The sequence below is a fragment of the Anomalospiza imberbis genome, chromosome 14, assembly GCF_031753505.1.
Source record: "Anomalospiza imberbis isolate Cuckoo-Finch-1a 21T00152 chromosome 14, ASM3175350v1, whole genome shotgun sequence".
Classification (NCBI taxonomy): Eukaryota; Metazoa; Chordata; class Aves; order Passeriformes; family Viduidae; genus Anomalospiza; species Anomalospiza imberbis.
In genome coordinates this window covers 19,405,760-19,432,962 of record NC_089694.1, presented here as the reverse complement: position 1 = coordinate 19,432,962, position 27,203 = coordinate 19,405,760, and the positions used below count along the sequence as shown (strand labels likewise).

Here is a 27,203-nt window from a genome sequence, read left to right as displayed (position 1 = left end):
AAAACCAGATATTTAAACCAACCTGTTACACAACAGCAGAGACATCTCATATAAAAGTTAAATATTTATTTCTAACTGTTAAATAGCTCCAGAGAATTAAAATTATTCCCTAGAGGAAAACAATTACATTTCTTGAATAAACACTTCCTAAAAAGTACATAACTTCTTTGCCAACAAGAAGGAGATCCTGGTTTCTTTCCCACTGCTCCCATGGCCCTGTGCCTTCACAGAGCTAATGGCCTCTCATTCAGCAGAATGTTTCCAAGAGAGACTGCTTTCTTTTTTTTGCAGTTGTGGCTGTCATTATTCTTCACTTGGAATAAATCCTTTTGCTCTGTCCAGCTTGTCCAGAACCTCACTATAAAGGCCAACCATCTGGAGAATATGAGCACCACGGTTGTCAACAAGGATGGATAAAAATGTATCATTTAACTAAGTGTATCATTTAACACAGAACAGAACTAAGGGAATAGGTGAGAGACTACCACCAGCTTCTAAACCTAAAATTTCAAATTGATGTAAAGATTTTTGGCACAGGTTTAAATACAATGGTTTGGAAAAAAAAAAAAAAGATCAGTGCAACCTAACAAAAGTGGTTTTATTTACAGTCATAAAGCATAGTTCATATGTGAGTCTTATATCAGTACATAAACCTATTCACCAAATCACAGACATTGGGAGTTGATGTTGAGGATAAGGAAGACTTCTTATTGTCAGCTCTTACTGCTCTAACTGATGTATTTAAAATGGTGTAAGAGTTAGAGCCAACCCCTTGATTACTCAGCTTGTGCACAAGAGAATGAATGGTGACACCAGCCAGGCTGCACTGGGTTGCAATCTAGACAGGAGCAGCAGCCAAAAGCTGTAGAAAGAAGCTTACTTGTGACAGAGTAAGAAAAATTGTCATTGCAAAGTGTCACCTACAAAGGTGCTAGCCTGGAAATTTCTCCCTCATAGGAAGTGGCTAAGCTACACCTGAGGAGATGAGCTTTTGTGATTTTCTTCACACCATCTTAAACCCCACGTATAAGACATGAGATTATACTAGAAACCAAGCTTGAAAGAGCTTATGTAAGAGCTGATTTAAGTGAACTGGTACAGCACCTTGACTTTAGTTAAAGCAGGCAAAGGTACAAGGTTCTCCCATGGCCACAAACAGTCAGTTTATTTCTATTCACCCATTTACATCATCCTTCCAGTAAAAGAATGCTATGTTATCCTCTCTATTGCCTATCAAAACTTTTCTGACCTCACTTTGAAAGAACCTTTTAGCACCAGGCTCCCCAAAAATATTTAGATACCATGATTCTCCTGAAACTCTAAAGATCATCAGCAGTGGTTTCTTCACCCAGATGAACATCTCAAATTCAGGCCACACAACCAATCCCATATCCTCAAATCCCCCTGTGCACACTTACATGCCCTTCATAGCTCTTCTTCAGAGATCCTAAGTGATTAAGGAAATGCATTCCCAATCCACACCACTGCTCAGCTTCCTTGTATTTACCAACAGTATACTGAAATATTCCTGTATTCCAGGCTCTTGTCATAAGCCAAAGGATCTCCATCTCTGGGTAAGCATCCTGAGGTAGCAAACAAGCAGCAGCACCTCATCAGAAAATAGAATCTTCACTTCAAAACTGACAAGTCAAGAGTGCATTAGAGTTTAATTTTAGAGTAAGAAAACAGTTGGATTCTTTCCTTCTAAGCAAAGATAGAAAAAGCCCTTACAAAATCCAAGGAATTTGTAATGCAGTCCTAAATATCCAAAAGACCTTTCTTTTGAAGTAATTTCAGTGTATCTTTTACTGGAGAAGTCTTAGCAGCTCCACATATAACACTATGTAATGTTCATTTTACCAATTATTCTCAGTCTAATGAGAATTTTTTTTCAAACATGCTCAGGATCCTCTCCCATCTCTTGGTTTCCTGATCAACTTACTGTGCTGCCGATTACACTCAGAGCATCTTCAAAGTAGTCCCACACCTCCTGCAGCACACAGGTATCCAAGTCTGTCAATCCAGTCGGCAAAGAAATGTTAATCAAACTGTGTAAGCATTTGCTGAGGATTGAAAGAGAGCAAGAGAGGAAACATTAAATACCATGTGCACAAACAGTTAGTTCTTAGTATTAGGAGGACACTGAGTTATGTTTCTATGATTGTCAGACATGTCTACCTTGGTGCTTACTACACTCATATTCTTGTAGCAGAAACATGCATTTTCATACTATCAGATCTTATTCATACAAACAATGAAAAAATAGAGTCAGGAGCATTAGTACTTAATTATTTTCATTGCACAGAAAGAAAATCATAGTATTTCCTGGGGTGCTACACATGACAGCAAGAAAATAGTACCTTTTCTAACTTCACCAACAAGAGCTATGTAGGCAGCATCCTCAGAAAATCAGTAACAAATACAGGGTTCTGAAAACAGCTCTGTCTTTCTCAGTGTGGGGTGAGAAAGGCAGTATCAACAGTTGCCTTTGCCAAGTGCTTACTTCAAGGAACTTGGAAAGGATAAGTAACACATAAATATACCAAATAAATCACATATGTACTATGTGGCATCACTACCTTACAACTCACAGCTTTCTTCTCAACCCTTAATTTCTCTTCTTTGTCTTTGAAATACCCAGCAGAATAACATTTTAAATGAATATGTTCCTCACAAGAAACAACCAGAGACATCTTCTGGATCCAACTTTCATTTTCCTTCCTCAACAGATTAATTTATTGGAAACAGGACTGTGCCAGAAAATATGCCAAGTAAACAAACCGCAGTTAAAACATCTGTTAGGCAGTCATCCTTCAGAATTACATTGGTTGGCCAGCAAGAAGTGGAACCTTGTATATAAAGTGCAATCCACTTTTTTTTCAAATTGCAGGCTTTATTCACTGTCAGCATTTCCAGTCACACGCTCATGGCAAAGCTATGTGACAACTAACCTAAACTTCACAGCATCAATGACAGCCTGCTTTCTGTGGAGGCTTAGTGCACTCTTGAGAGCTTTCTTACACAGTACAGGATACCGAGCTGGAGATTCCATTGCCAATGCTTCAAAGGAAAAGAAAACAGAGAAGAATAAAAGATAAATTACTGAAGTCCACTTCAATCTCTTAGGTCACTAAAATAAACTACAGCATGTTACCAGATCCCTTGTGAAAAACAACTGAAAAGAAATCTGCTTAATGGGCTGGTCACAAGCTGGTGCCTCTCTCCCTCTTTTTTACTAAGCACATCACCAATGAGGACAACAAGGCAGAAACACAGAAAGTTTCATAATTCTCTGCTGTTTACCTCCAGTGCAGTAATAATAAAAAAAAATCTGGTGGGGGGCACTGTCTAAAGAGTTTTGTTTGCCTCCTTGAACACAAAAATCCAGATGGAAACCTTATGCAGGATCAGGATTTCAGAATGGTGTCTCCAGGTGCTGGAGTGTTCTCCCTCAGGGCAAGGAGGACAGAAGGTGTTTATACAATCCTACAGGACACCCTCCAAAGACTTGCCATGGTAGTTCTAAATGCTCCTCATCTTTCTTGGATCCTGCTCTAAATTTTCAAGCATGTTTTCATGACTAGGACTTTGTGATGAAAGTATGGCACAGTGTAGAGAAATGCTATTTACAAATTGACTATAAATCTTTAAGTTGAAACTTAACATTATCTTAGTGGCTTAAATATACTTAAAGTATCTATCCAGAGTCCAAAGCCCAAAACTTCTGTACTGGGGCATGAATCAGTGAGAGCCATTCTCTGGCCTTGGCATGTAAAAGTTCATCTGAAAAACCCTTCCAGGCTCACAAGCTGTATGAGTGTCTCAGGGTCTAGAAATGGAAAGATATCACAACTTTCTGGTTCATCAACCATGTCATCTGTCATTTCAAAACACAGCTCTCCTAACATTGCTGAGATCCTTTGCTTCAGGACAAAATATATATGGTTAGACCCATTTTCTTTATGTTGTACAATACATGATAATCCTAGTCACCTCAAAAGAACAGAAAAGAGGAATGAAAGCTATTTTTTCTGACTTGAAGATCTATAAAAGTCCTTACATGCAATGATTTCAAGTGTCTTGATCTCTATTTGTGGTTGCTCCCAAACTGACTCCATAAGATTGTGAAGTGCTGGATCATTCAGTTTGGATCTTGCTTCAAATTCATAAAGCAGCAACAACGTGTCTGTTGGGTCTTTAGCAAAATCTCCTACAAAAGAGACAGGATTGCCTGTATGTAATGATGAATTTTCTCAAAGCCGCACGGTGTACCATAAGGTAATTTTTGCTTCCAACAGGCAGGAAAATCATCAAGGCACTCAGACTTAACAGTACAGCAAGTGGAATTTGTCATTAAAGGAATATCTAATGGAATTTTTTTCTACCAATATCCTACCAAAAAAAGTGAACAATGCATCTGCTAGGTTAACAGTCACTTAACACCTCAGCTTTTATCATATTGTCATCCATCTACTCCAATAACCTCCATCTAAGACAGCAATTCCACCTGCTCTGTATTTTCCATTAATATCGTGACTAAGAGTTACATGTGCTAAAAACACACACTTTGTAGCTTACCTGTTAATTTCAGCACCTTCCATATCTCCTTGCATGTCTGAAGATGTTGAAGGGCCTGACTAAAAAGCTCCGTCTATTTTACAAAATTAAGTAAGTTATTTTGTTCATAGTTTTAAAAGCAAAACAAATAATTATGTCAGAACAGCTATAAAATAAGTTAAGAATCAGCCTAGTTAGTTAATCACCTATACCAGTTACTGGGGTTTTGGGGTTTTTTTTTCTCTTTTTCAAAGACCTCCACATTTCAGACAAAGCCACTTCTCACTGAACGTTTCATTGGCCCAGAAAAAACCATTCCTGTTCCTATGGGACATAACTGTTTTAGCTCCCAGGCATAAAACAGTGCTACTGAGACTGACAAACCACTAAATGCCACAACAGAAATGCTGTGCATTGCCCTCCACAGAATTTTCTACAATCACTCTATACCAGACTTCTGTACTTCCTTCACAACCTCTGTGAATTCCTTAATCTTCTAACCACAGTAAGCACAATGCCCTCTTCCTCCCACCCACAAAAAGATGTATACATTAAAAAAAGAAAAAAGTGAGTTTTATCACAACCACAGTGGTAACAACTTTCAGCAACAGCAGTAATTGTCTTTCTGACTAACCCACATTTAGCAGCAGACTCTTACAATACATATATTGTAGATTGAAATTCCTCTCATAAGCTACTGCCATGACCCTTTATTGATACAAACCCATTCGAAGACACTGAACTAATTTACAGAAATTCAACACTTACAGTTGTCTGGAAAGGTGCATCAATTCTAACTATGAAAAATTCCCTTGCTTACATTCTCAATATCCCACTCTGAGTGAAAAAACTAGGACTTCAAAACCAGAAGGAAAAAACGCTACACTGGTACACTCAGAAATAGTTAAGAGGCTTTGCCCTACCTGTTCTGAAGGTGTTACTTGTTGTCTCCCCATCTCCAGATCAACTGCAGCTGCCATTAACAGGCATGTCTTCTGAGCAATTAGAACAGCTTTGTCAGAGGGACAAAACTGGGACAACTGGCACCAAAAATAGGAAAAAGTAATGAGAATTTTACCCATAAAAAGCAATTTGCTTGGGAACAGATGATTGCTGACCCTGCTCTATGACACTTGCAGGAATCAGTCATGAGTAGTATGTACTCATATTGTAATTTTACTCATACAGTTTTACAAAAGGATTATTTAAATATAAAGTGTAAAGCAGAGTTGGAGTCCCCTCTCTACAAGCACATACAAAGCTGACAGTGTTGGTAGAAGTCCTGCATAAAGATTAGGACTGAAGTACTTAACATGCTTGTTTTAATGATACAGTTTATAAACATCAGAATCCATTTATTTTAGAAATTTCTCATTGAAATCTTAAGTTTATTACATTCTTAAGAAACGGAATGTGAAGTATGACAATAACGCACACATTTTATATTACAAGTCAACCTCCTTGTGACAAAAATGCTCCATCTTCAGAGCACACAAGCATGTCTCCATGGAGATACCCAAACCATGGATGTGACTTCTAGAAGAACTAGACAGATGAAAATATTCCCCAGTTAGAAACACAATTAGCAAGAGTAAATACCTTGAAAGACAGCACAAAAAGATCCCTCATCTTTTCAGGGCTGTCCTTGAACTGTACAGCTAAGTTCCAAGCTAACAAAGACAGAAAAATAGAGACTAGAATAAGAATCTGCACTGCTACATGTGTGCCCACCTCTAGCAATAAGCAGTTCAGGTCCTACAATTCTATTTCTGAACCAATATGTCATCAACAGCTCATTTAACAGCAAGAAATACTGTTACTAGTGATTTGTTTAAAATAGCTAATCCATGCCTTCAAATTTTGCCCCGATAATTTCACCACAACCAAGAACCCATTCTAGCACACACCCTGCCAACAAAAGTATGAACTTTTCTTATATTAGTTAACAAAGCCAGCATATGAGGGGAAGTGTTGTAACAGTATTCCCAAGACAAATAAAAAAGCAAAAGGAAAAAACCCCACAATATCTTGAACCATTCCTCATTTTACCCCAGCAAGGTCAAGTACATGGCAAATAAGCACACAATTCTGAGTAAGAAATGGATGAGCATCTAAAGGCAATCAAATTATTTATGTATGAGAGCTTGATCCAATTAAATATTTAGATTCTACAGCAACTTTCACATTAAATTATTCTATAGGACATGTTTTTGCAGTCTCTGAATTGTTTATCCTGTGAGTGAGAATGTTGCCTTTGAAAGGTCATGATTCCATTCATGCTCATGTCACTGTAATCAGCATCTGCTGCTTCTCCCCCTCCCTTGCTACTCTTTATTGGAGTACAGTTACACTGTGAGGATGTGTGCAAAAGCAGATATCTTCTGATACTGATTGCAACTGTTTCCTCTCCTGTGTGCTCTGACAAGCAAGAATCTGAAAAATTGGTTCAACTTGTTACTGTATGCTTATATTTTTATTTATAGACAGCAAATGCACTAATCCTTTACCAAAACAGTGTAACAGAGACTACAAAATGAGGATCCAGAGACAGCACTATGCATAAAGCTTAGGGCAGCCCCATGGGAGCTGCATTTCCCACTAGAAACCACTTTATCTGTGATAATATTTGCTGTTTGGATTTTTACAGTCTGTAGTTGAAGGCAAACTCCAAGGCTGCTGATTTAAAGGACCAATAAAGACAGGAGATTCAGTTTAGGTTCTGAGAGCAACCTACCAACTTTTCTAAACCAGTGAGCTTCAAGGATCCTCATGTCCCCTGTAAATTTCTCTTCTGTGAAAGACTCGGCAAGTTTCTTGTGAGCTGCAGAAAACATATAATTCAATACAAAAGTACCACTTTTGGAGCAGAATAAAAACATTTCCAAGTCCAATCCTTACACTACAAAACAGAGGTTTCCAAAACACCTGTATAATTCCTGACAAAGACTTATTTTCACAATTTAAATCTAATATTCTTCAGAAAGCCCTATAAAAAACAGCAAAAGGTGCCTCAAAAAACACTTTAGAGAAGATGCCAACAAGTACTGCTCTTCTAAGTTTACTGACACTGAAGTCTAATGCAAAGGAGTTTTACTTAATTTCACAAGAAGGGGACTTATATTTAATCACCAGTTTGAGACCTTTCTTCTAGGAACCTTTTACTGATTTAATTCTGCTCTTAAATCTCTTCTACTTGCATCAGTACTACAAGTTTTTGATAGCAAAACCTATGCCACTGAGATACAACTTCACAATGCTATTGAATCTCCAGCTTTAGTTTTCATTGATTTCACTGGGAAATTGAGAGCCTGGACTGAAATAAGGAGTCTAAATATTTCATTGGTATGGATCTAATCATATCATAAAATGTTCACATATGGAAGAACTCCAGAAAATGCAAATAAAACAAAAACATACCCAAGTTCAAGTAAGTCAGTATTGAGTTGATATCTCCATCTCTAGAATGGAGAAAAAAATTCAGTTTTAGGAAATTGATTCATTTAAAAAAAAAAAAAAAAAAAAAAAAAAAAAAAACAGAACACATTATTTATGTTGGAATATATTTTTCCAGTTATGGATAGATCGACTCTTCTCACTCCAAACTTTGGAAAGTTATCTCACTATTGTCAAAGTTACAGAGATTGCTTAGCTCACAATCTCCATTAAAATACCTGACAGGCATATACATTAATAAAAGAAGGTACAGAGCAACTATTTAAAGAAAAGTTTAGATGAGTTGAAAATAGGTTCCTATGTGATGTCATTAGGTCAAGCTAGGAAGTCATCTGGGTGGAATTTACCGGTATAAAAAATAATATCTTGATTACTCTGCAAGAAAAAATGCCCAGAAAGAAAACATTACACAATCTGAACAACATATCCACCATAAGAAAATGGTTTTTGAAACAGACCCACCTTTTCTCTGCATTTTCTGCCATGACTTTTGATAACATCAGGCGGACCAAACATCTAAATATGAGAAAAACAAGCAATGAAGAAACAAGATTTTTTTTTCAATGGTGTACTTTGCCCTAATTCTCCTGAAAGGATTCCACTTTCCTTCCTTATGTTTCTCCTTGTAAGTATATTGAATTCTTACTTTAAGGATGCAAATAATTGTCCGCAGTCTTGTAAGTGTTGAGACAAATACTCCAAAGCTTTGATAGCCACAGTTTGTTGGTCATTCTGAAAATAATTAAAACATGCTTTTTATATACTGCACTACCTCAGTTACCTCAAAAAATACCCAAACAAAAACAGCAACAAAAACAAACCCCAAAGCAACCACATATTCCAAGTCTGTGCAGCCCTGTAGCAGGAAAATGAACAAAGGACTATGCACAGAATTGCCTGAGAGTGCAGAAAAAGCTCTAAGGAGAGATCATATGATTCCCTGCACAAAGAGTCTGGGGCAAGAGCAGGACTAGTACAGGCTGGTAAGGCTTTCATGCCTCACAGGGCTGGGAACAAGGCCCTGATAGCCTGAAATGCAATCAGCCAGTTCAGACAGTGCTCAGGCCACCAACCAAGAGGCAAACAGGAGGGACAAAGTACTTTCATCATGGATTTATGTGTATTTTTACACAGCTTCCTCCTCTCTCATCAAAGATCAAATCCCAGAGGCAGAAGAAGATGTAACGTTTTGCAAACGAGAATTTTACAGAAAAACACAATGTAATATCCAGATGCCTACATTTTTAACTCAGAATTCTTTGTTTTTATGTCAAAATTTTAAAAGATACCACTTCTTTCTACATGAAAATAATTTCTACTTTGCATTACACAACACATTTGAGCGAGACCTTTGTTGTGGAAGCATGAAATACTAAGAAATCCATGAAATATAGAGAAATATTACATCTAGGCCAGGTTGAAGAGGCTATACTTATATCCTATTATATCGATGAAGCAAAGACAACATTATCTGCTCTACCTCTAAAGCAATTTGGGCAGCTAAACTCAAGAGGTTACTGCCTGTATTTTTATCCACTCTCAGCTTGTCTTCATGTTGTGATGGCTTTTCTGCTAGCTTCCCCATTTCAATAACTGCCTCCATAGCTGAAAGAGACAGAGGGAAAAACCAACATTTTTATAGAAGCCATTGGAAGGTAGAAAGTTCTACTGTTTTAATGATTTATGAAAGGCTATATTTTTTTTTAATGAAAAACCAAGACAAGAAAACCTGAGCATACCAGCGCTTCTCCACAAATAGGCATTTCCCCCAGGGAGGTGCCAAAAAGCTTTCAAGTTACTAATCTAAGGAAACAAAGATGCCATACAAATGATACTCATCGTACATCCTTAATTTTGTTCGGCTAAGTAACTGTTTGTTACCAAAGAAAGAAGACTTTCTCAAATACATTCTCTGGGCATCATTCCAAGCTCCTACATCTTGGCTTATGCTAAGGGTGCCACTGCTTTTATGTTCACACTGTGCTGTGTGTCCCACTCTATATTATGTGAACAAATTATGCTGTGAATAAAAGTTGTATAGAGAATAACTAAATGGCAGAGAACTCATTGGAAAATAAGCTCTGCACATTACTCTGTATTCTAAGTAACTATAGACTATATTTCTCCATTTTCATTACTTGAGCTAAGATCCTCATTAAAATATGAAACAGCAGAACTCGTTATAAAGGAGAAAGAGGCTACAGAGATACAACATTCTGTAAGTCATCTCAATAATTCATGTATTTCTTGGTAACTTCAGGGTCCATCTGTCCAGAGAAGTTAAGAGCGGCAATAATGGTTCCCTTAAGATTCATATTGTATATGCACACTAAAAAGTATAGAATTATTCTCACCCTGGGATGCTACTATAGCTTCTGCCCATGGGAGGATTATCTTCTCTAGACAGAGGCTCCATCCAAACAAAATCAAATATAGCAATGGACTCTGCCTCTTACATATTGTGTGCTAAAAAAAAAAAAATCCCACTTCTACAACTTAAATCTACAGCCTGGCATTCTCAACGACTTCAGGGACTCTTCTTCTAGCTACCCTCTATTGTGTCTTTCTCAAGATGAACAGTCCAAAGCTGATTAGTATTTTTTAATATATTTGGGACTTCTCCTTGTAGTGGACCCTTTAACTTTCAGGCTGTACCTTTATCAGTATCGTTCTCCAACACTGCAATCTTATAGACACTGAATTTAGTAAAGATGCTGTTTGGATCACACCTTTCTGCTTGTTTAACTGCCTCTTTAGCCTATTCACAGAAAAGATTAAAGGAAATCAGTATAACATCACCTTGAAATTAGTATATAATTTGCAATAGAAAAGAAATAAAAAGATACACAAAATGTTAATGGTTACATTGCTGATATTTATAGAATAACTCAAGATGTTTGACAGGGCAACATCTGCCCTTGAAACAAAAGTGATGAGACCAGAAAACAGCACCAAAGGCTGATCAGAAATGAAAGAGCAAATTCCTCAAAAATAAAAGCAATGCAAATAAAGATATAAGTATGTCTACATATGTATTAAATATACCTTGTCAACTTGTTTCAGATGAAGATAGCAAGAAGCCATGTTCCTCTGCAGCTTAGCCAAGTTCTGATCTATCTGCCCAGGTGTATAGAAGCTGACAGAATAATTGTACCAGTGAAGGGCTTCAGAATAGTTTTTCTCCTAGAAAATATAAAAATAAATTAAAACCCAAAAACACGTGGCCATATTTGGGTGATTAAACTGCCTATGTCTTTCTAATTTTTTAAAAAAAAGGTCACAGCAATGAAAGATTTAGATAGACAAGTATATTCTAGTGCATCCTCCAGGTTGTTCCAGGTGCAGAATCCAGCACTTTCCCTTGGTAGATTTCATACAGCTGGTGAGTGCCCAGCCCTCTAATTTGTCTAGACACCGTGAGAGACAGTATGCAAAGCTTTACTGAAATCCAAAGAGACGACATCAACTGGCTTTTGTAAGGCGGATGACCTTGTCCTAAAAGGAAATCAAGTTTGACAAGCAGGACTTCCCCCTCATGGACGAGTGCTGGCTGCGACCAATGACTGCATTGTCCTTCAGGTGTTTTTCACTAACTCCCAGAATAATCTCCATCATTTTACCAGGCACTGAAGTGAGACTGACAGGCCTGTAGTTTCCAGGGTTGTCCTTCTTGCCCTTCTTGAAAAGTGGGATAACTTGCCAGCTTTCAGCCAACTGGGACCTCTCCAGATTCCCAAGACCATTCAAAAATCATAGAGAAGCCTCACAATGACACCAGCCAGTTCTTTGACTACTCTTGGACTGATCCCTTCAGGCCCCATAGCCATATAGGAACCAGCTGGAGCAGGAATTCTCGCATTAACTGCTCCCATGCACAAACCTTAGGGTGAGGCTACCTGAAACTTGATTTTATAATTGAAAACAGCACCCAGATGGATGAAAATAAAACTAGTGCCAGCTGGAACAAGGCTCTTAGTAACAGTTTGCACTCTAACCAAAAATAGACATATCAAAGAGGTCAGAAAAAGAATTTCATTTTTGCTGATATAAATAAGAACACTACTATGTGGTCCCAAACCTCATAATGTTTGGCAGCTCTGTCCCACAAGATGATGTGCAGCTGATTCAAGACTTCAGGCAACAGCTGTTTCCCAGTATAATGACCTGAAAAGATATTGCAAATCATCACTTTACAAGAACTTCACAAAGCACACTGAGAAGCATCTAAGAACTAGTCTACAGGCTGCAACAAAAAACAGGGACACAGCAATAGTTTCAGCTAGGAGCCAGTGCTTCATATCCTGTTTATGAAAAAAAACCCAACCCAACGAATCAACCAAGCAAAACACAAAAAAAACCCAGTGGGTTATAGAAAAATATTTTCATGCTTGAACAATGTAAATGTAAATGTAGCTCTTGCTCCTAGCTAGATGCAACATGAAATAGGATTTGTTTTACAGCAGATCTGACAGTCAAAAAGTACTACAGTGCTACAGGTGCAACAGACCTGAGAAATAAACTGTTATCCAGCTGCTCTAACAAGGATATGCAAACTGTCTTACACTGACAAACAAAAATAAATTTGACTGGATGAACAAAGTATTAATATTACACAGAACTCCTGGTTAATGTTTCTAATCTCACATGTATCAGTCACACATAGTCTAACTAAGAAGGAGGAATTGCTCCAGCAAATGAATTTAAGCCTAAACTTGATCGTGACTGTCATTCAGTATGGAAGTTGAGAGTTGCCAAGTAAAAGAAACATAATGGAAAACAGGCACAGAAAAAGAAAAACAAGAACAAGCAAAAAAAGTGAAAATTAGAATGCAAGACTTTAGCCAACTACATCCAGCTTTCAGAAAACAGCAGTAAAAGATGGATACAGACCTATAATAATTTCTTCAATCTTTTGCTTAGCGAGCAGCTCCCTCTTATTCTGCAACAGGAACTCGATGTGGAGCAGGGTAATTTTTCCAAGGTCAGGTGAAGATTCAAATCGTTCAGAAACAGATTTCAGAAAATCAAAACCAACTGATTCCCTATTCACAGAGATGCATTTTAAGAGGCTACACCAGAAGAGCTGTTAATTTTCTATTCTAGAGATTAACATATTCACACCATACAGCATGTTTGTCATTCAATCACATCAACAGAATGAATCAAGGTATGAATTTGTTACAGTTCATCTATTCAATGGCAGCTTCCTCTTATCACATGCTTCTTCCACTGTATTCATAAGAGTTTATTCTTCACATTTGCATCAAGATACAAGCATATACATACATAATCATGATGGAGCACTTAACAGGGTAAGAATTCGTGTCTCAATTTATTTTGCAGTAGCTTGTTATCCTTCTACTGTTTTTCCCAAGAATGGTTCTAGGACTCCAAAGTCATTCTGATGGTTGGTTAGAAAAAAAATGTCAGTCTGATGATTCAGACATATAATAAAACTACATAATGAATCTTAATCATTCCAAAGTAAGTCTACAGCACTGCAAATTGCCACTACACTTTTTTCCCACCCTGTTCTGTTGCTGCCATAATCAGTATCTCCTTGCTATAGAAGACAGGTTCTCTCTCAAAACCTTTCATCTTACCTCCATGAGCTTTTATTTGAAATAAAGTGTCATTTTATAATGGATGTTCTTTGGTTACAAAGAAAAACCCAAAACCTCCAAACATTGTGTTTACCCCACTTAGAGATGCTTTCATACCTTCCATGCTCCAGCAGCAGTTTGGCTGTATTCAAACAGAAGTCTAAAGACATCTCAAGATGTGTGAATTCTGCAAGAGCTAGACAGAACACAAAGCACTTGACATTATGTAATCAACTTAGACACTTAATTGCTCAATTTACCACTTATCTCTTACACCTTCTTTGAAAGATAGAAACAGAACTGAAAAAAAACCAGCAACCCTGTAACAGATCTATAACAAATAGAAGAATAATACCTATTGTGCTTTGACTTTCCCTTCACTGCACAGTTAATGCAATACTACAGAAAGGTGACAGACTGATAGCCTTGGAATTCCAGTCCTTTGTCTCTTTAAACAGGAACAGCATAAACTTTAGTAGAACAATTTTTTTTTTTTTTTTTTTTGCCTCAAGCTGCCTTTTATCAAAATGTCTCATTCTTATCCAGCAGGAACAACCTAACATTGAGGTTAGTGCTCGGGCTGTGTGTGGTATCATATTGCAATGGGAACTACTTCAGCATAATGCACTGAGATCAGCTGTTGAATTGACTGGTGCTGATAAGCAGGTATCAGTCTTACCACCACTCAGATAAAGTTTTAAAACTGTTACTCTGTGCTGAATGGTTAACAACACAATAGATACATTTGTAGCTTAGGTGAGATCAGAGAAGGGATACACAAGGACGTGACCAGACCAGTTGTTAAAAGAAGCATTTGAAGGCAGCTGATGCAAATGTGCATCACAACATTTTAGTGAAATGCCCAAAATTTAGCAGGAATCTTCACTCACAAGACAGAGAACACACACTTTTCTGCCAGCCATACAAGAAAAGAGACATCCACTCATTAATAAACTTGCTTGAAAAACTGACTGGAGGCTGAGTGTTACTAAACAATAGCCAAGTGTGTTTTGATAGGCAACTCTATGGTTTCACAATTCAAACTGAAGAACACAAGTCAGCTACTGTATGTTTATTTGAAACTGTAATGTTTAAATAACTGGATACTTGAAATATGGCTAAAAGCCCCAAGGAGGAATATGGAGTTGCCATTTCTGCTAGTCTGACAGCTTTCAAACCCCTCAGCTCTCTGCAAGAAACTCCTCATCACATCCTACATTTCTCAGATTATTCATTACCTATCTGATGATTTCCAACCCTGAAATGTACAAAGCCTCTTCTCAAGATTTCATTATTTATGAAAATAAATTTCTCTGACACATTAATTATCTTTTCTATATTAAAGTCTCCCCAAAAACCTTCTTATCCTCTCATTTCATATCAGAATCAGTTCTGTTCAAGTGATAAATGTGAGGAATAAGGAGAAAAGAGTTTATTTGACTTAAATAAACTCTTGTAATACAGGTTCATAACAACACACTGATGAGCACATGATGTCTCTTGGAAAAATCTGCAAAATCCCACCCAGAGAACAGCAATGCTTCACCAGCCTTTCTTCTGTGCTGACTGTGTAAGTCAATGCACCTTCACCCTTCTGCATAACCTTATGCATATGTCTAAATCAACTGTAGCTTTACATTGCTATATTTTCACTCTCCTCATTCTAACAGCCTTCAAAGTGTTCCCCTTTCCCTATTTGCAGCAAGGCTATTTAAATTAGCATCTGGATACCTCTTCTGTGAGCACTATGTCTCACACTTCAAAACCAAAAGGACATTTAGCTAATGCAGATTCTGCCAAAAACACAAAATTGTTTTTCTATGTCTGACACATACAGTCTCCTTGAATATGGAGTATTATAAAACCTAGGGAGAGAGAGCTGTGATACCTGAGCTGATATCTTCATCTGACGCTCCACTTTTAAGAAGAATTTTAACTTTCAAAAAAAACCCTGCTGGATGCAAATTCTCCTGCACAATGAAAAACAACACATTACTTGGACAGCTCTTTGTAGAACAGAGATCCTGTGAGAGCACAGCACATTCATAATACAGGCAAATATTAAGGAATCACACACTCCCCACTTAATGACTGAAGCAAATGATAGGCAACTTATGCAGTAAATTTCTTCCCAAATGCAATATTATTATTTATTCTTACACCGCCAGAAGACCAAAGATAACAAAAGCAAAAGATGTAAAATTCTCTGTTTGCTGTGGCCCATTTTTGATACTTTTAAACAGAAGCTGAACATTACTGAATGATAGAAACATTTCTTGCTTTTCTGTGTGTGAATTGGCTGGATTAATCTAGAATTAATACGAGCAGATTCAAAGTAGTTTATAAAAAGAAGAAATTCAGGGATCAACAACAGTGGGAGCAATAATAATGAAATTGGAAATAATGAGGACTGTATACTAAAGCTCTCACTAAAACAATGCATATTTCAAGTTCTAGAATCAACACTTTCTTCTGGTTTTCCATACCCTCACACAATATCAAAATGAACATTATCAAAAATCATGATAAAACCACTTTCTGCTTCAAAAAGCTTTGCAAAAGTAAACAACAGAAGAGGACAAAAGGCTTAGATACTGTAGTAGCACATTATTTGCATGACTAAAATACACTGCTTTTTATCCTGATCTCCTGAGCATATGCATTATGATCAGTCTGTAAATTCAGGCAGCATGCAGAAACTGAATTTCAGCTTCCATTTAAAACAAAATTTCATACTTAAAACTTGTTTTGTGCAAAACAGAAAATGAAATTTTTTAAATGATCAACCAAAGACAAATAGGGATTTTTCAGATTTCATTTACTCCACACCGACCTGAATAGATAGAAGCACAAAATTAATTCAAGTCTCTATGGGAAACAGAATTTGTAAAGGATTAAGAGACCTCACTCTAATGGCTGCTTAGAGATACATGAACTCCTTCAAGGTAGCTGGTATGTTTATACACCTCATTTTTCAGGTCTGCTTGCATGCCTCTGCCTGGGTGTTGCTTTGGGGATCCCACAGATAATGAGGTAATGGAAATAATTTTACTCTTTGTGCTTTAGCTGTGGGTTTGTGGTTGTCCCAGCCGCCTGCTTGTATCAACTCACACGGCTGAGAAATTTTAGTCACACCATCATCAAAGGACCTTACTACTAACACATAGGAGGCAGGAGGACATGTAGAGCTCTACTTCTACATGCTAAAAAGTATTTCTCTACAAAAAAAGAAAAAAAAAACTGGAAACACCAAAATATCCATAGGAGCATGGAAACATAAAGCAAACACACCTCAATCTGTTGTCAAGGATAACACACCAGTGATTAATGTGGTCCATATTATCATGTCAATAAATGCTTGAGTTTCATCTATTGCAATCTTTAAATAGAGCAAAAATTACCTGATTTGCCAAGCTTATGGCTTTCAATGCCTTGTCCAGGTACAGACTGCAATCCCACTCAAAATAGGTCGTGGCTAACAGTCGCAGCACTTTAGCCTGGAAATGAAAATATAGCCACATACAAACATACATATGAACACAAAAGACTTAAATTCTAAGGTCATGAAAAATAAAAGCTCTCTGGGGCAAAAAAATTCCTGCCTGGTATCAGATATATAAAGTGATTTCTCACATCTGAAACATATCCAGTCTTGAAGCAATGCAGTACACATAGGACATGAATCAACCAGAATTCAGAGAAAAACAGAATAGTTGCAAGGAAACTCAGATAACTGGAAAAAAAGAATGAAAGAAAAAATTGAAATAAGAGGAGGTACATGCTTCACAGAGGAAAACAAACAAACAAAAAAAGCAGGACAAAGACCTACATGATGATGGACTTCAAATATATAAATTATTTACATAAAGAGGAAGAAATTAAAATCTTCATATTCACAATTGGAAGTAAAAAAATAAACTGACTTCTGACTGAGACAGAGAAACATCTATCACGAATGACACAGCTCAACTGATGATGTATTGAAAGAGAAGAGGAATGGAAGAAGAGATGGCCTTTCAGGATCTACTTCAGCCTTACTTTCTGTACTTTGATTTCTGTGAAATACAGAATCAAATGTGATTTAATGGCGCTCATCAGTGATTGATGCTCATAACAACTGAACATGAAACTCTGCCAAACTTCATAGACAACTACTAAAAAGGAGACCAAGACATTGCTGGGCAGGTTTGCACAAAAAAGGCAGATAATACACTGGAGTAAGTTTAACAAAACCCTATTTGCAAATAGAAATTTCTCTATTTCTTACCTGCATTTCTTTGCCAACAGAATATTTCATGTCCATCTTCCCAATGTCATAACTCTGGCTATCCATGATAAATGATAGTTAAAATTAAACAGGATGACAGAGATAAATTCAGTCAGTCTCCTGATTATGTACAAAATTCCTATCCTTTCCCACTTCCTAAGCGTTAAAAACCACATAAATCACACAAACTAATCTCAGTAGTCACTTTTACTAGAGAACAGAAAATTGTGGGTTCTTTCTACCCTTACATTAAAAATTGTGCTCAATCACTTTCTTCAAAAAATACGTGTTGCAGCACATTCTGTAACATCTTCTATTCAAACATTTCAGTAGGCTTTATCAATTTTAACCACTGAGATTTTGAAGAAGCAAGTGTTTCCATTCTCACCTGACATATAATATGGCAATACATAAAATCTATACATGACTGGTCTCCAGACCACAGCACATCAACAGCAAAGACAGAGCATGTAACTCGTGATTCCCCCCATTCTTCTTCTAAAAGTTAAATGGCAGGACAAAGAACCACCCAGAAGAAAACACAGTGATAATTCCATAAAACCAGATTTGACTATAAATGCTGTGAATGAAAAACTGTTAGAAAGAAAAACAGTAACTGGGCACTTGTTTTCTAATCTAGTATATTCTCAGACCAGGGAAATCTTAACCCACTAGATGGAGCCACAATCTTTCTCCAGATGATTATTTGCACTGTGCAAAGCTTTATTTCCTTCTCAAATTTTGTCATCAGGACTTGGTATTTAATTTTCCACGAGAATAAAATACAAAATAATCTCCAAAGCACCAGCTGTAACTGAGTCTGAGCATTTCTACAAATCCTGTTTGACAACATATACAACCATAATGATTTTGAATTTGATCTGTTGCCCTCCATTTTCTTCTAACTATTTAAAAGAACAAGAAGACATAAACACAAATTTTCCGCAGTGAGGCTGTGACCGTGGCATGAGGATGCTCTTCCTGATAGCCTCACCCTTAATAATACCACAATAGTTATTTGGATCCTACCCAAACCATCTCTACTCCTTCCTTTTTCACCTTGATGTTTGTGTCTTTCATCAGTCAAGGACTCTTCAGAAAACTAATCCCTTTGGAGGAAGTGCTAGGGAGAGAATTGGCAAGAAAAACTGGAAGATGACTTTCATTCTAATGGCATGAAAATCCATGTGGGAAAACACACAGATTTTAGGCAATAGTGTACAACCATGACAAAGTATCTGCTCGGATAATTTGGTTCAGCTAAAATCTTGTATTCTCACAATTCTAATGAGGCCTCTACTTTCCCTTGCTCCTCCCTCTCCTTCACACGCATTTTTACATCTCAGAAGTAGGGGTTTGTTTATTTGACTTTTGCACATTACCTGAGCCAGAAGGAGCTCTGTTCATACCTCTTCCGTTCATAGGTTTCCACCCCAAAATTGTAACAGAGGATTGACAGGTAACAGGTCTGCAATAAAAGACTCCTGTTTCTATAATGTTCTTGTAAAACATTCCATCTATGGCACTCCAGTCTCAGGTTCTTTAAAATGAATTTTACTTTCAAGATATTACCACTGCTACTACTTCTGGCCTTTTGCAGATGAAGATGACTAAATGGAACCATTAATTGTGTGGGAAAGTGAAGTATCACTAACCAGTCCAGGACAGACAAAACAGCAGGATTTTTTAAACACATGAGGAGCACAGAATTCCTCAATAAATCACATTGAAAGCACTAGAACTGTGTAAATTAAACAATAAAAATTAAAACTTGAGAGGAACAACTGTAATACTATAATATCTTTTTTTTTTTTAATAACAAAAAAAGTTGTACTTCATTAAGTGATGAGGACTTCACCTGTTTCACAGTAGGCTTCTTCCCAGCATTTCTCTTTGGGGTCAAAAAAGAATTACAAGTTTTAGAAGAAAACTGCTTTTGAATGCTTGGTTATTCAGAGCTTTATCAATCAGCCCTGACAACATCTGTTCATAACAATTTGCCTTTTCTTTGAAATGATTTGCAGCTGTCATATGTCATCCAAAGAAGAGAAAAAAAGTCATTTTATATGCTAGCAGGCTGCCAATATTTACATCCATTTTGCCTCTGCAGTATATTTTTTTCCCAAATATAAATATATAAATGATGCTTTTTGCAAGGGACTGCAGATTTCAAATTGTCAGACAAAAATGAGAAGGGTAGGACAACATCTTGCTCCAAATTTTTTTTCTTTTTGCAATCCAGAGGCAAAAGCACAGAGTATGTATATGCACAAACACAAAAGAGATAACTCTCAGATGTGAAACCTTATTTTTCACAGGTTCATTTGTGAATGTTTTCTTTCCAGGAGAGAAAGTTTCCTGTACTGAGCACTGGTTCACAGACTATCGAGGATCACAATCCTCTCCAGCTGATCTCTGGTACCACACAACACAATAATCTCCCTGCGATACTCTCCAGGGACTCTGGTACAATGGGAGCCTGAAAGAGTTTAGGATTGAGAGCTACCCAGCAATCCAAAAGATTTGGATTCACTCAGCAATCACTAGCTCTTTCAATTTTCTTCATTTTTTAAATACCACTTTTTAAATCAGAAGTAAATTGTATCACTCTCTCTTGATCTTTACTTTGTCTGTGTCAGTGCTCCTGGTTTGTGAAGAGCTTTCATCACAAGTTTAATATTATTTAATGAACGAGTTCAAGCAGAAAGAATGAAATTAATTTAGAATTAAATGAGGAACAGGAGTGCAAAGATCCCAATGAACATTTTCAACAGTAAGAAGTTCTGATCTTATGATTCAAATCAAAGCTAGACTCCTGCAACTTAGTCACTCAGATGCTCTTGAACATGGCCTGCAGATGACAAAAGCAAAGTAAAATCAGTTGAAGTTTAATTGGTTAAAAACACAAATAAACTCCAAACATATTCCCCATATTTTTCTTTAAGAATTTGCATCTGCCCCTTTGAATTTTATTATCTGTACCAGAGAGACAGGAACAAAATGTTTCTTAAATATTGGGAAAACATGTAAACAAATGAAAATAAATATCAGGAAGTTTATTCTGATTTAACTATAATAGACTTTTATCTTTGCAAACAAAAAACTAATCTGCATATGGTAGTTTGTTTTCTCTGTGAGACAGGAACTACAAAAACCACAGTTTACTGGAATGGGAAGCCTCCATTCATAGCTCTACAGTTTCATGAAGATGAAGATTAGTACTGATGGTAGTGATAGACTTGCATATTAATAACTTTGTCATTCAGCACTTCTCTTGTCCCATCTGTCCCCAGAAAAATGTTCACATGGGTACAAGATGCAATATACAGGATCAAGATGTAAAATGCAGCTGGTTCTGTAGAGAGTAGGTAGTATATTCAATTTAGAAATCTTTTTGCCTTGCTTGCTGATTTGTCTTCTCATTGTTTAGGAAAGAGTTTATTATTCTATTTCAAATTCTAATCTAAGAGAAGCAATAAAAAAATGCACTCTGAAAAAAACTCTGCTGTTTCCACACAAAATTTTTAGCAACAAAATCTCGAAGAGGCAACCAATTGCAAAAGGGATCTTCAGTTCAGAGTACTTTTCAGAATTTTATACGGCATATGTCATCCTTTAACATATAGAGAGGAAAGTAGGTTCTCAAAGTTTGAAATTATAAAGAAGGGAAGATTTCACTTACTTCTTTTGGCAATTTCATCAACATATCTTTGCAGCGCTGCACGCACATCACCGCTTTTTGAAAATCCCCTTGAGCAACTGCCTGAGAAAGCAGCAGAGCATGCCAACAAACTGTTAGTGTGCAACTGGTCTTTAAAATTCACTAAAAACCTCATTCTTTAAAATAGGGCTTGGGTTTTTCACATGCAGTAAAGCTAGGTTTGGGATTAGGTATCTGTCCTTACAATGCTATAATAATTCTGTGTATTTTTCCATATTGCCAGATGCTAAAGAGATCCAGAAAATCACTGCAGTCCTTAGGTAGTGTGCAAATGCCAGAGGCTTGGGACTAGATCATTCACATGTCAAGATGATACAAGAACTCAGCAAAGTGTATACCTCTTCTCCTTTTGTTTCCATGATCAAATTAAAAATATGGGCCATTGCTTTGTCCTGTTTAGGGTAGCTCCTGAGAATTTTGGAGACAGAACTTCCCTTCTAGACATTGAGGTCAGTGGTGTGACCAACAAATGCAGGAAACTACATTCTTTGTATTTGCACTCCTGTGTCTGTAATACTCTGTAGGATTGAGAGTATTCTCAGACACTTCAGAAGGAAAAACAATTCTTCTCAAAACTTAGATTTCCTAAATTACATACTTTAAATTACAGTTATTTGCCTTGTTCTCCAGTCAAGCACAGGACACTGTTGGAATTGACCCATTTATGATTCATACAGGCACTTGTTTATTTTATAAACAGCCATGATAGCCAAATCATAAAGCAACAAATCTGAACTAGAAGATATAAACACCACTGCAAGAATGACTGCGATAAATGCAGGAAATTAAAAATCATTAAATGATTTTGCAACACTGAATGCAAACATGAGATCTGCTATCTTATATCTAAGTGAAGGAAATCTATCCCTCAGCAAGTCCTAAATGCCAAGCATTCAGGTATCTAATAACTGGGTCAGAGTTTCCCTCTATACCTCTAGTGACTTAGAGGGAAAACTGAGAACACATACTGATTCAGCTTGGTAAGAGAGTACTTTGAAAAGGCTTTTCTCCACATCAGCTCTGTGCACTTGAATATCTGCTTCACCATCGCTCCCCTTCCGTAACTTCGCATACAGCTTTTCTATACTCTGGAAAACAAAGTGCAGGCATCACCCATGGAACTTACAAATAGAGGTGTATGTAAGAAATCAAAACTGGGAAAGAACTTACACTCACGGCATTCTCTAGAAATCCATCTGCAAGACCAGCTCTTCCAATATCTATCCATCCTTTCCCAGTTTTCATAGACATCTGAAGGAGGAAATGGTAAGTCCTTTGTGCAAAAGCAGTCACTTTCAAGAAAGGCAATGTAAGATCTCATCTCGTTGTCACACATGTCTAACACAGGACAAAGGTATTTCAGCTCTGCAATTTCTGACCAGCAACTCTCACTTCTGAATGAACACTCAGATATAGCATAAGACTTACAGTGGCCTACTAGACAATATTATGATACTGAAATAAGTTCATGTCCTGCTCATATCATATTTTACCCTATGAGAAGATGTGATGCTAACCACACTGTCCATTCCTAGCTCCAATGGCTCAGCAAAGTATCCCTGTAAGATATAGGTCCCACTTCAGCATGTACTTTGTTTTCTTAAAAGGGAAAAAATGGGATCATCAATCTTATCTTTGTGATGAGAAGAGAGAGTCAGCAATACTCCAGCCAAAACACCAGCTATCTTTCCAGAACTAGATGTATATTTCACTCCCTTTCCAAAGCAAATGTAATAAGATTTGAAGACTTCCCTGGGGGATCAACAATATTTCATTACTCACCCATAATTAGTCTTACCAAAATCTGTCTCCGAATAGTTCCCTCCGGAGGATCGCTGCCTTCACAAAGGCAAATCAGTCTGCAGGCAACAAACCGCACTGCAAGAAAACAGTGCAGGCATTCAAAAGTTTCATTTTCTCTACTTCTTTTTTTTTTTTTTTTTTTTTAACAGGAACTCAAGCCCTGCCATATCTGAAAGACTATCTGACATTTTAAATCACAAGACAGAAAAATCTGAAACTTCAGGAGTCAAAGCAATCTGAATTTTAGCCAAGATGTTTAAAATTGCTTTTCAGACAGTAAGGAAAAAAATATATTCTCATTAAAATACCTATTAAATAATTTAGAGAGAGTTTAAGTTAAATACATGGCATTCAAAGATTTAATTACATTGCAGGTGCTTACAGTAACATTTCTTGAAAGCTTCAAAATAGCCTTCAGCAAAATAAGGAAATGAAGTTTAATAATCTTTACAGTTTCAAAGTAAAAACAAAAAACATTTTCAGGCCTTCCTTAGACATCAGGGATGGAAACACTTAATGTACTTTAAACAGCCTCTCCTGGCCCTTCAGCAGTGATCTGAGAACATCACGCTTTACTTTGTGTCAACTTACCCTTTTCCTTTTATCATAATTTATATGATGCAGATTATACATCATTTTGACTATAATCCCTCAAGACAAGAATGTAGGCCTGACACTGCAATCCCACAGAACCACAGAAAGAACAAGCTGAGGGAAAAGACCAAAAGCTCATTTCTGCTTTCCCCCAGCCCTGCTTCTGGCCCAAGAGAACTCACCAGCTGTGCACATGGCTAAAGCAGGTCAGTAAAAAGAGGACTTAGAATGTTTCTGTATGTAAGCATGGATGAGATATTTACATTAAAAAAACAATCTCACTTGATATAAATTGACCAACAGTCTAAAATTTATATCTGTGTTATTTCCATACATTTTTAGATTTGAACCACAGTATCAGAAGGCAAATTACAGCTTCCTTTGGTCACATCACCTCTTTACTGGTGCTCTGGCATGGAAAGGGGAGTGATAAGAATGCCTACACTGACTCTGTGTCACAAGAAGATAAGTATTACATCAGGATGCTCCTTCCTGAACTGCTTATACAAGCCCATCGGTACATTTTTCTCTTTCTAGACCGTGTCTACAAAGGCTCAAACAAATCTACAGCACTACTTATGTGCCTGCCAGCAGAGTGTGTTTAGTTTCCATGCTACAGCCCACAGAACACCTTTAGGAAGGTACAGAACATACGTACGTTTGGCTCTTTGCTCATCACTGATAACAGCACCCGTGTGTTTGGTCACAGTCCAGTTCCATAAGCTGACTGCACTCTCTTCAACCTGAAGAGAAGAATTCCACTCAATTTAATTTTCTCCTGGATGTGGATCCAATTGAAATTTACTACTGAAAAAGAAGCATCTTTCATGTGTTTCACAGGAATGGCCTCTCCAAGCGCTTGCAGAACTTCCATTTACACCAGAGTCAAAGGTGTGAGTTTTCCATAAAACTGTCACAGGATCCCACAGGGACAAGTTGGACAGTGACCTGAAAACAGGCATGCTGAATGGATGCAGCATTTCTTCACCTAAAATCTGAAGGGATTGGAAAAGGACTCTAAGAATCTTATCACATTTGAGAACAATCTGTAGTAAGGCTTCACCTCTTCTGCACATCAAAAAGAACACTAAGTAGCTTAATTACTTTAAATACCTACACTGGGAAACTTTGGATATTAGCAAACAAAGAACAAAGGTTACTGACTATATACTCTTGTTCAAAAGATACAGCACTACATAAAGGCAATAAGCTGCTTTAGCAACCCACCCTGAGGGGCTGCGTTTTCCATCACTTTATTCTACTTTTCATGACAGATCTTGCCTATCCAGGAGAGAGTTCATAGCCCCTCTTACTGAAGTGGCCAGATTACAAATTAATGATTTCTCCTTTCTTCAAAAATAATTTAGCCCAACTGATTCAGGAAGAACTGAAGGATGCCACTTTTATGTTCTTGTATTTCTTTACACACTGTACTATTGACACTTTCTGTTACAACACTTGCTAACTTATCTTGCTCCTTGTTGCAATTTTAGGACTTCCAAAATCAGTGTTCCTTAGCAGATAATTACCACTTATCTCTTGAAAATATAATTTTAGAGGAAGAAGTTGGACAATATCTCAGCTGGTCTTCCTTATTTTAGATTCATGAATTATCAGATTTCTCTTGGAAAAAAGGACTTTTAAAGTAGATGTTTACTTCTTTCTAAGTACTCCTCTAGGAGAAATAAACAGAAGGAAAAACTAAACATTATAAACAACCACCTGATAAACTTTTACAAGGACTGAAAATGAGTACCTCCAATATAATATTGTGTACTGGAATATTGTTTACCAGGAGTTAAAATTACATGCTTGCTTGTTTTCTTCTTCCTTGGGTTATCTGCTGTCACTATGGGAATCCACAGACAAGGTGAGAAGGACCTCTCCTCTGATCCAGTACCAAACTCTTAATGCACCAGTGCTCTCTGCTTGCATTTTTACTTGAAATTACAACTAATGCTACCAGTAGTTTGAAATAATATATACCTTAACATCATAAGTAACCAGTACTTTTTCCCATTATTATCATAGAATGGTTTGGGTTGGCAGTGACCTTAAAGACCACCCAGTTCCAACACCTTTCACCAGACCAGGTTGCTCCAAGCCCTGTCCACCCTGGCCTTGGACACTTCCAGGGATGGGGCAGCCACAGCTTCTCTGGACAACCTATGTCAGGGCCTCCCCACCCTCACAGTATCTTACTAATATCTAATCTAAGTCAACCTTCTTTCAATGTAAAGCCATTTCCCCTTCTCCTGTTACTTCAAGCCCTTGCCCAAAGTCCTTCTCCAGCTCTCTTGGAACCCCTTTAGGCACTTAAGGTGCTCTAAGGTCTCCCCAGAGCCTTCTCTTCTGGCTGAACTCCATCTGTCTTTCCCAGGAGAGGTGCTCCAGCCCTTCAATCACCTTCGTGACTTCCTCCAGCAGGTCCACATCCTTCTGATGCTGGTGACCCCAGACGTGAACACGGCATCCAGGTGGGGTCTCATGAGAGCAGAGTAAATGACACACACACTTTTACATTCAAGATCATTTCACATTGACTTTTAAAAATAGTATTTCCCACTTTATTTTGGACTTTCACGCTACTGGGGCAAATGACGAAGAAGTGAATTCTCTTCTTAACATTTCAGTAGTGCTACACTTTTAGCTTCACCGCCAAGGGTGGGAAGCAGCAACAGCTAGGGTTTACGGAGCTGCAGCACCAACCTGGGCCAGGGCTGTGGGGTGCGAAGCACATGCACCCCCCGTTTCTTCAGACGGGCTGGGAGCGGGGGGTTCTCCCTCCGCCACCTTCCCATCCTCTTCAGAGATGCTTTCCGCCGCCTGGAACAGCTCCTCCGTGAGGGCAGCAATGCGGGACGGCGCCTCTTCCCTCAGCAGCTCCCGCACCAGCGCTGTAAGACGGGAGGACAGCGGGGCGTGACACACAGCCCAACATCAGCCGCCAGGGGCGGCGCTTATCGGGAGGGGAGAGCCCACGACCCGCGGCACCTTCCACGACGGCCGCCCGCGGCCCCGCCATGGCCCCTCAGCGGCAGCTGCGTGAGGGGCGCGGAACCGCGCGAGCAGCGCCCCCGCACTGCGCGTGCGCGCCCTAGCCCGGCGCTGCCGGCGGCTTCGCTCCGCCCCCGCCCGAGCGACAGCCGGCGCGGCCAATCGCGCGGCGCGGCCAATCGCGCGGCGCGGCCAATCGCGCGGCGCG

The 27,203-nt window shown here is 38.0% G+C and overlaps 1 protein-coding gene across 1 annotated transcript; it reads right to left on the bottom strand.

The window, feature by feature from the left end:
* Positions 1 to 51: 51 nt before the first annotated feature.
* On the bottom strand, positions 52 to 27,096 carry TEX11 (testis expressed 11). Its single transcript, XM_068205344.1, has 29 exons — positions 26,993 to 27,096; positions 26,708 to 26,895; positions 24,657 to 24,741; positions 23,400 to 23,479; positions 22,772 to 22,852; positions 22,570 to 22,689; positions 21,563 to 21,643; positions 19,263 to 19,348; positions 17,881 to 17,938; positions 17,015 to 17,110; positions 15,502 to 15,583; positions 13,731 to 13,809; positions 12,901 to 13,052; positions 12,089 to 12,174; positions 11,056 to 11,193; positions 10,666 to 10,768; positions 9,491 to 9,615; positions 8,657 to 8,742; positions 8,473 to 8,526; positions 7,975 to 8,015; positions 7,292 to 7,378; positions 6,157 to 6,227; positions 5,481 to 5,597; positions 4,579 to 4,651; positions 4,061 to 4,210; positions 2,952 to 3,060; positions 1,943 to 2,063; positions 1,419 to 1,583; positions 52 to 375 (listed from the first exon to the last, which is right to left on the bottom strand). The coding sequence occupies exons 1-29, from the start codon at positions 27,021 to 27,023 to the stop codon at positions 304 to 306; spliced, it is 2,817 nt and encodes a 938-aa protein (XP_068061445.1). The 5' UTR covers positions 27,024 to 27,096; the 3' UTR covers positions 52 to 303.
* Between the last annotated feature and the right edge of the window lie 107 nt (positions 27,097 to 27,203).

Coding starts and splice junctions, on each gene's coding strand:
- TEX11 (XM_068205344.1), bottom strand. CDS start 27,023: ATGGCGGGGCCGCGGGCGGCCGTCGTGGAAG. Junction 23,480..24,656: donor TGATGAGCAAAGAGCCAAAC/GTACGTATGTTC, acceptor GTTTTCTTGCAG/TGCGGTTTGTTGCCTGCAGA. Junction 4,652..5,480: donor AAGTAACACCTTCAGAACAG/GTAGGGCAAAGC, acceptor TTTGTAAAATAG/ACGGAGCTTTTTAGTCAGGC.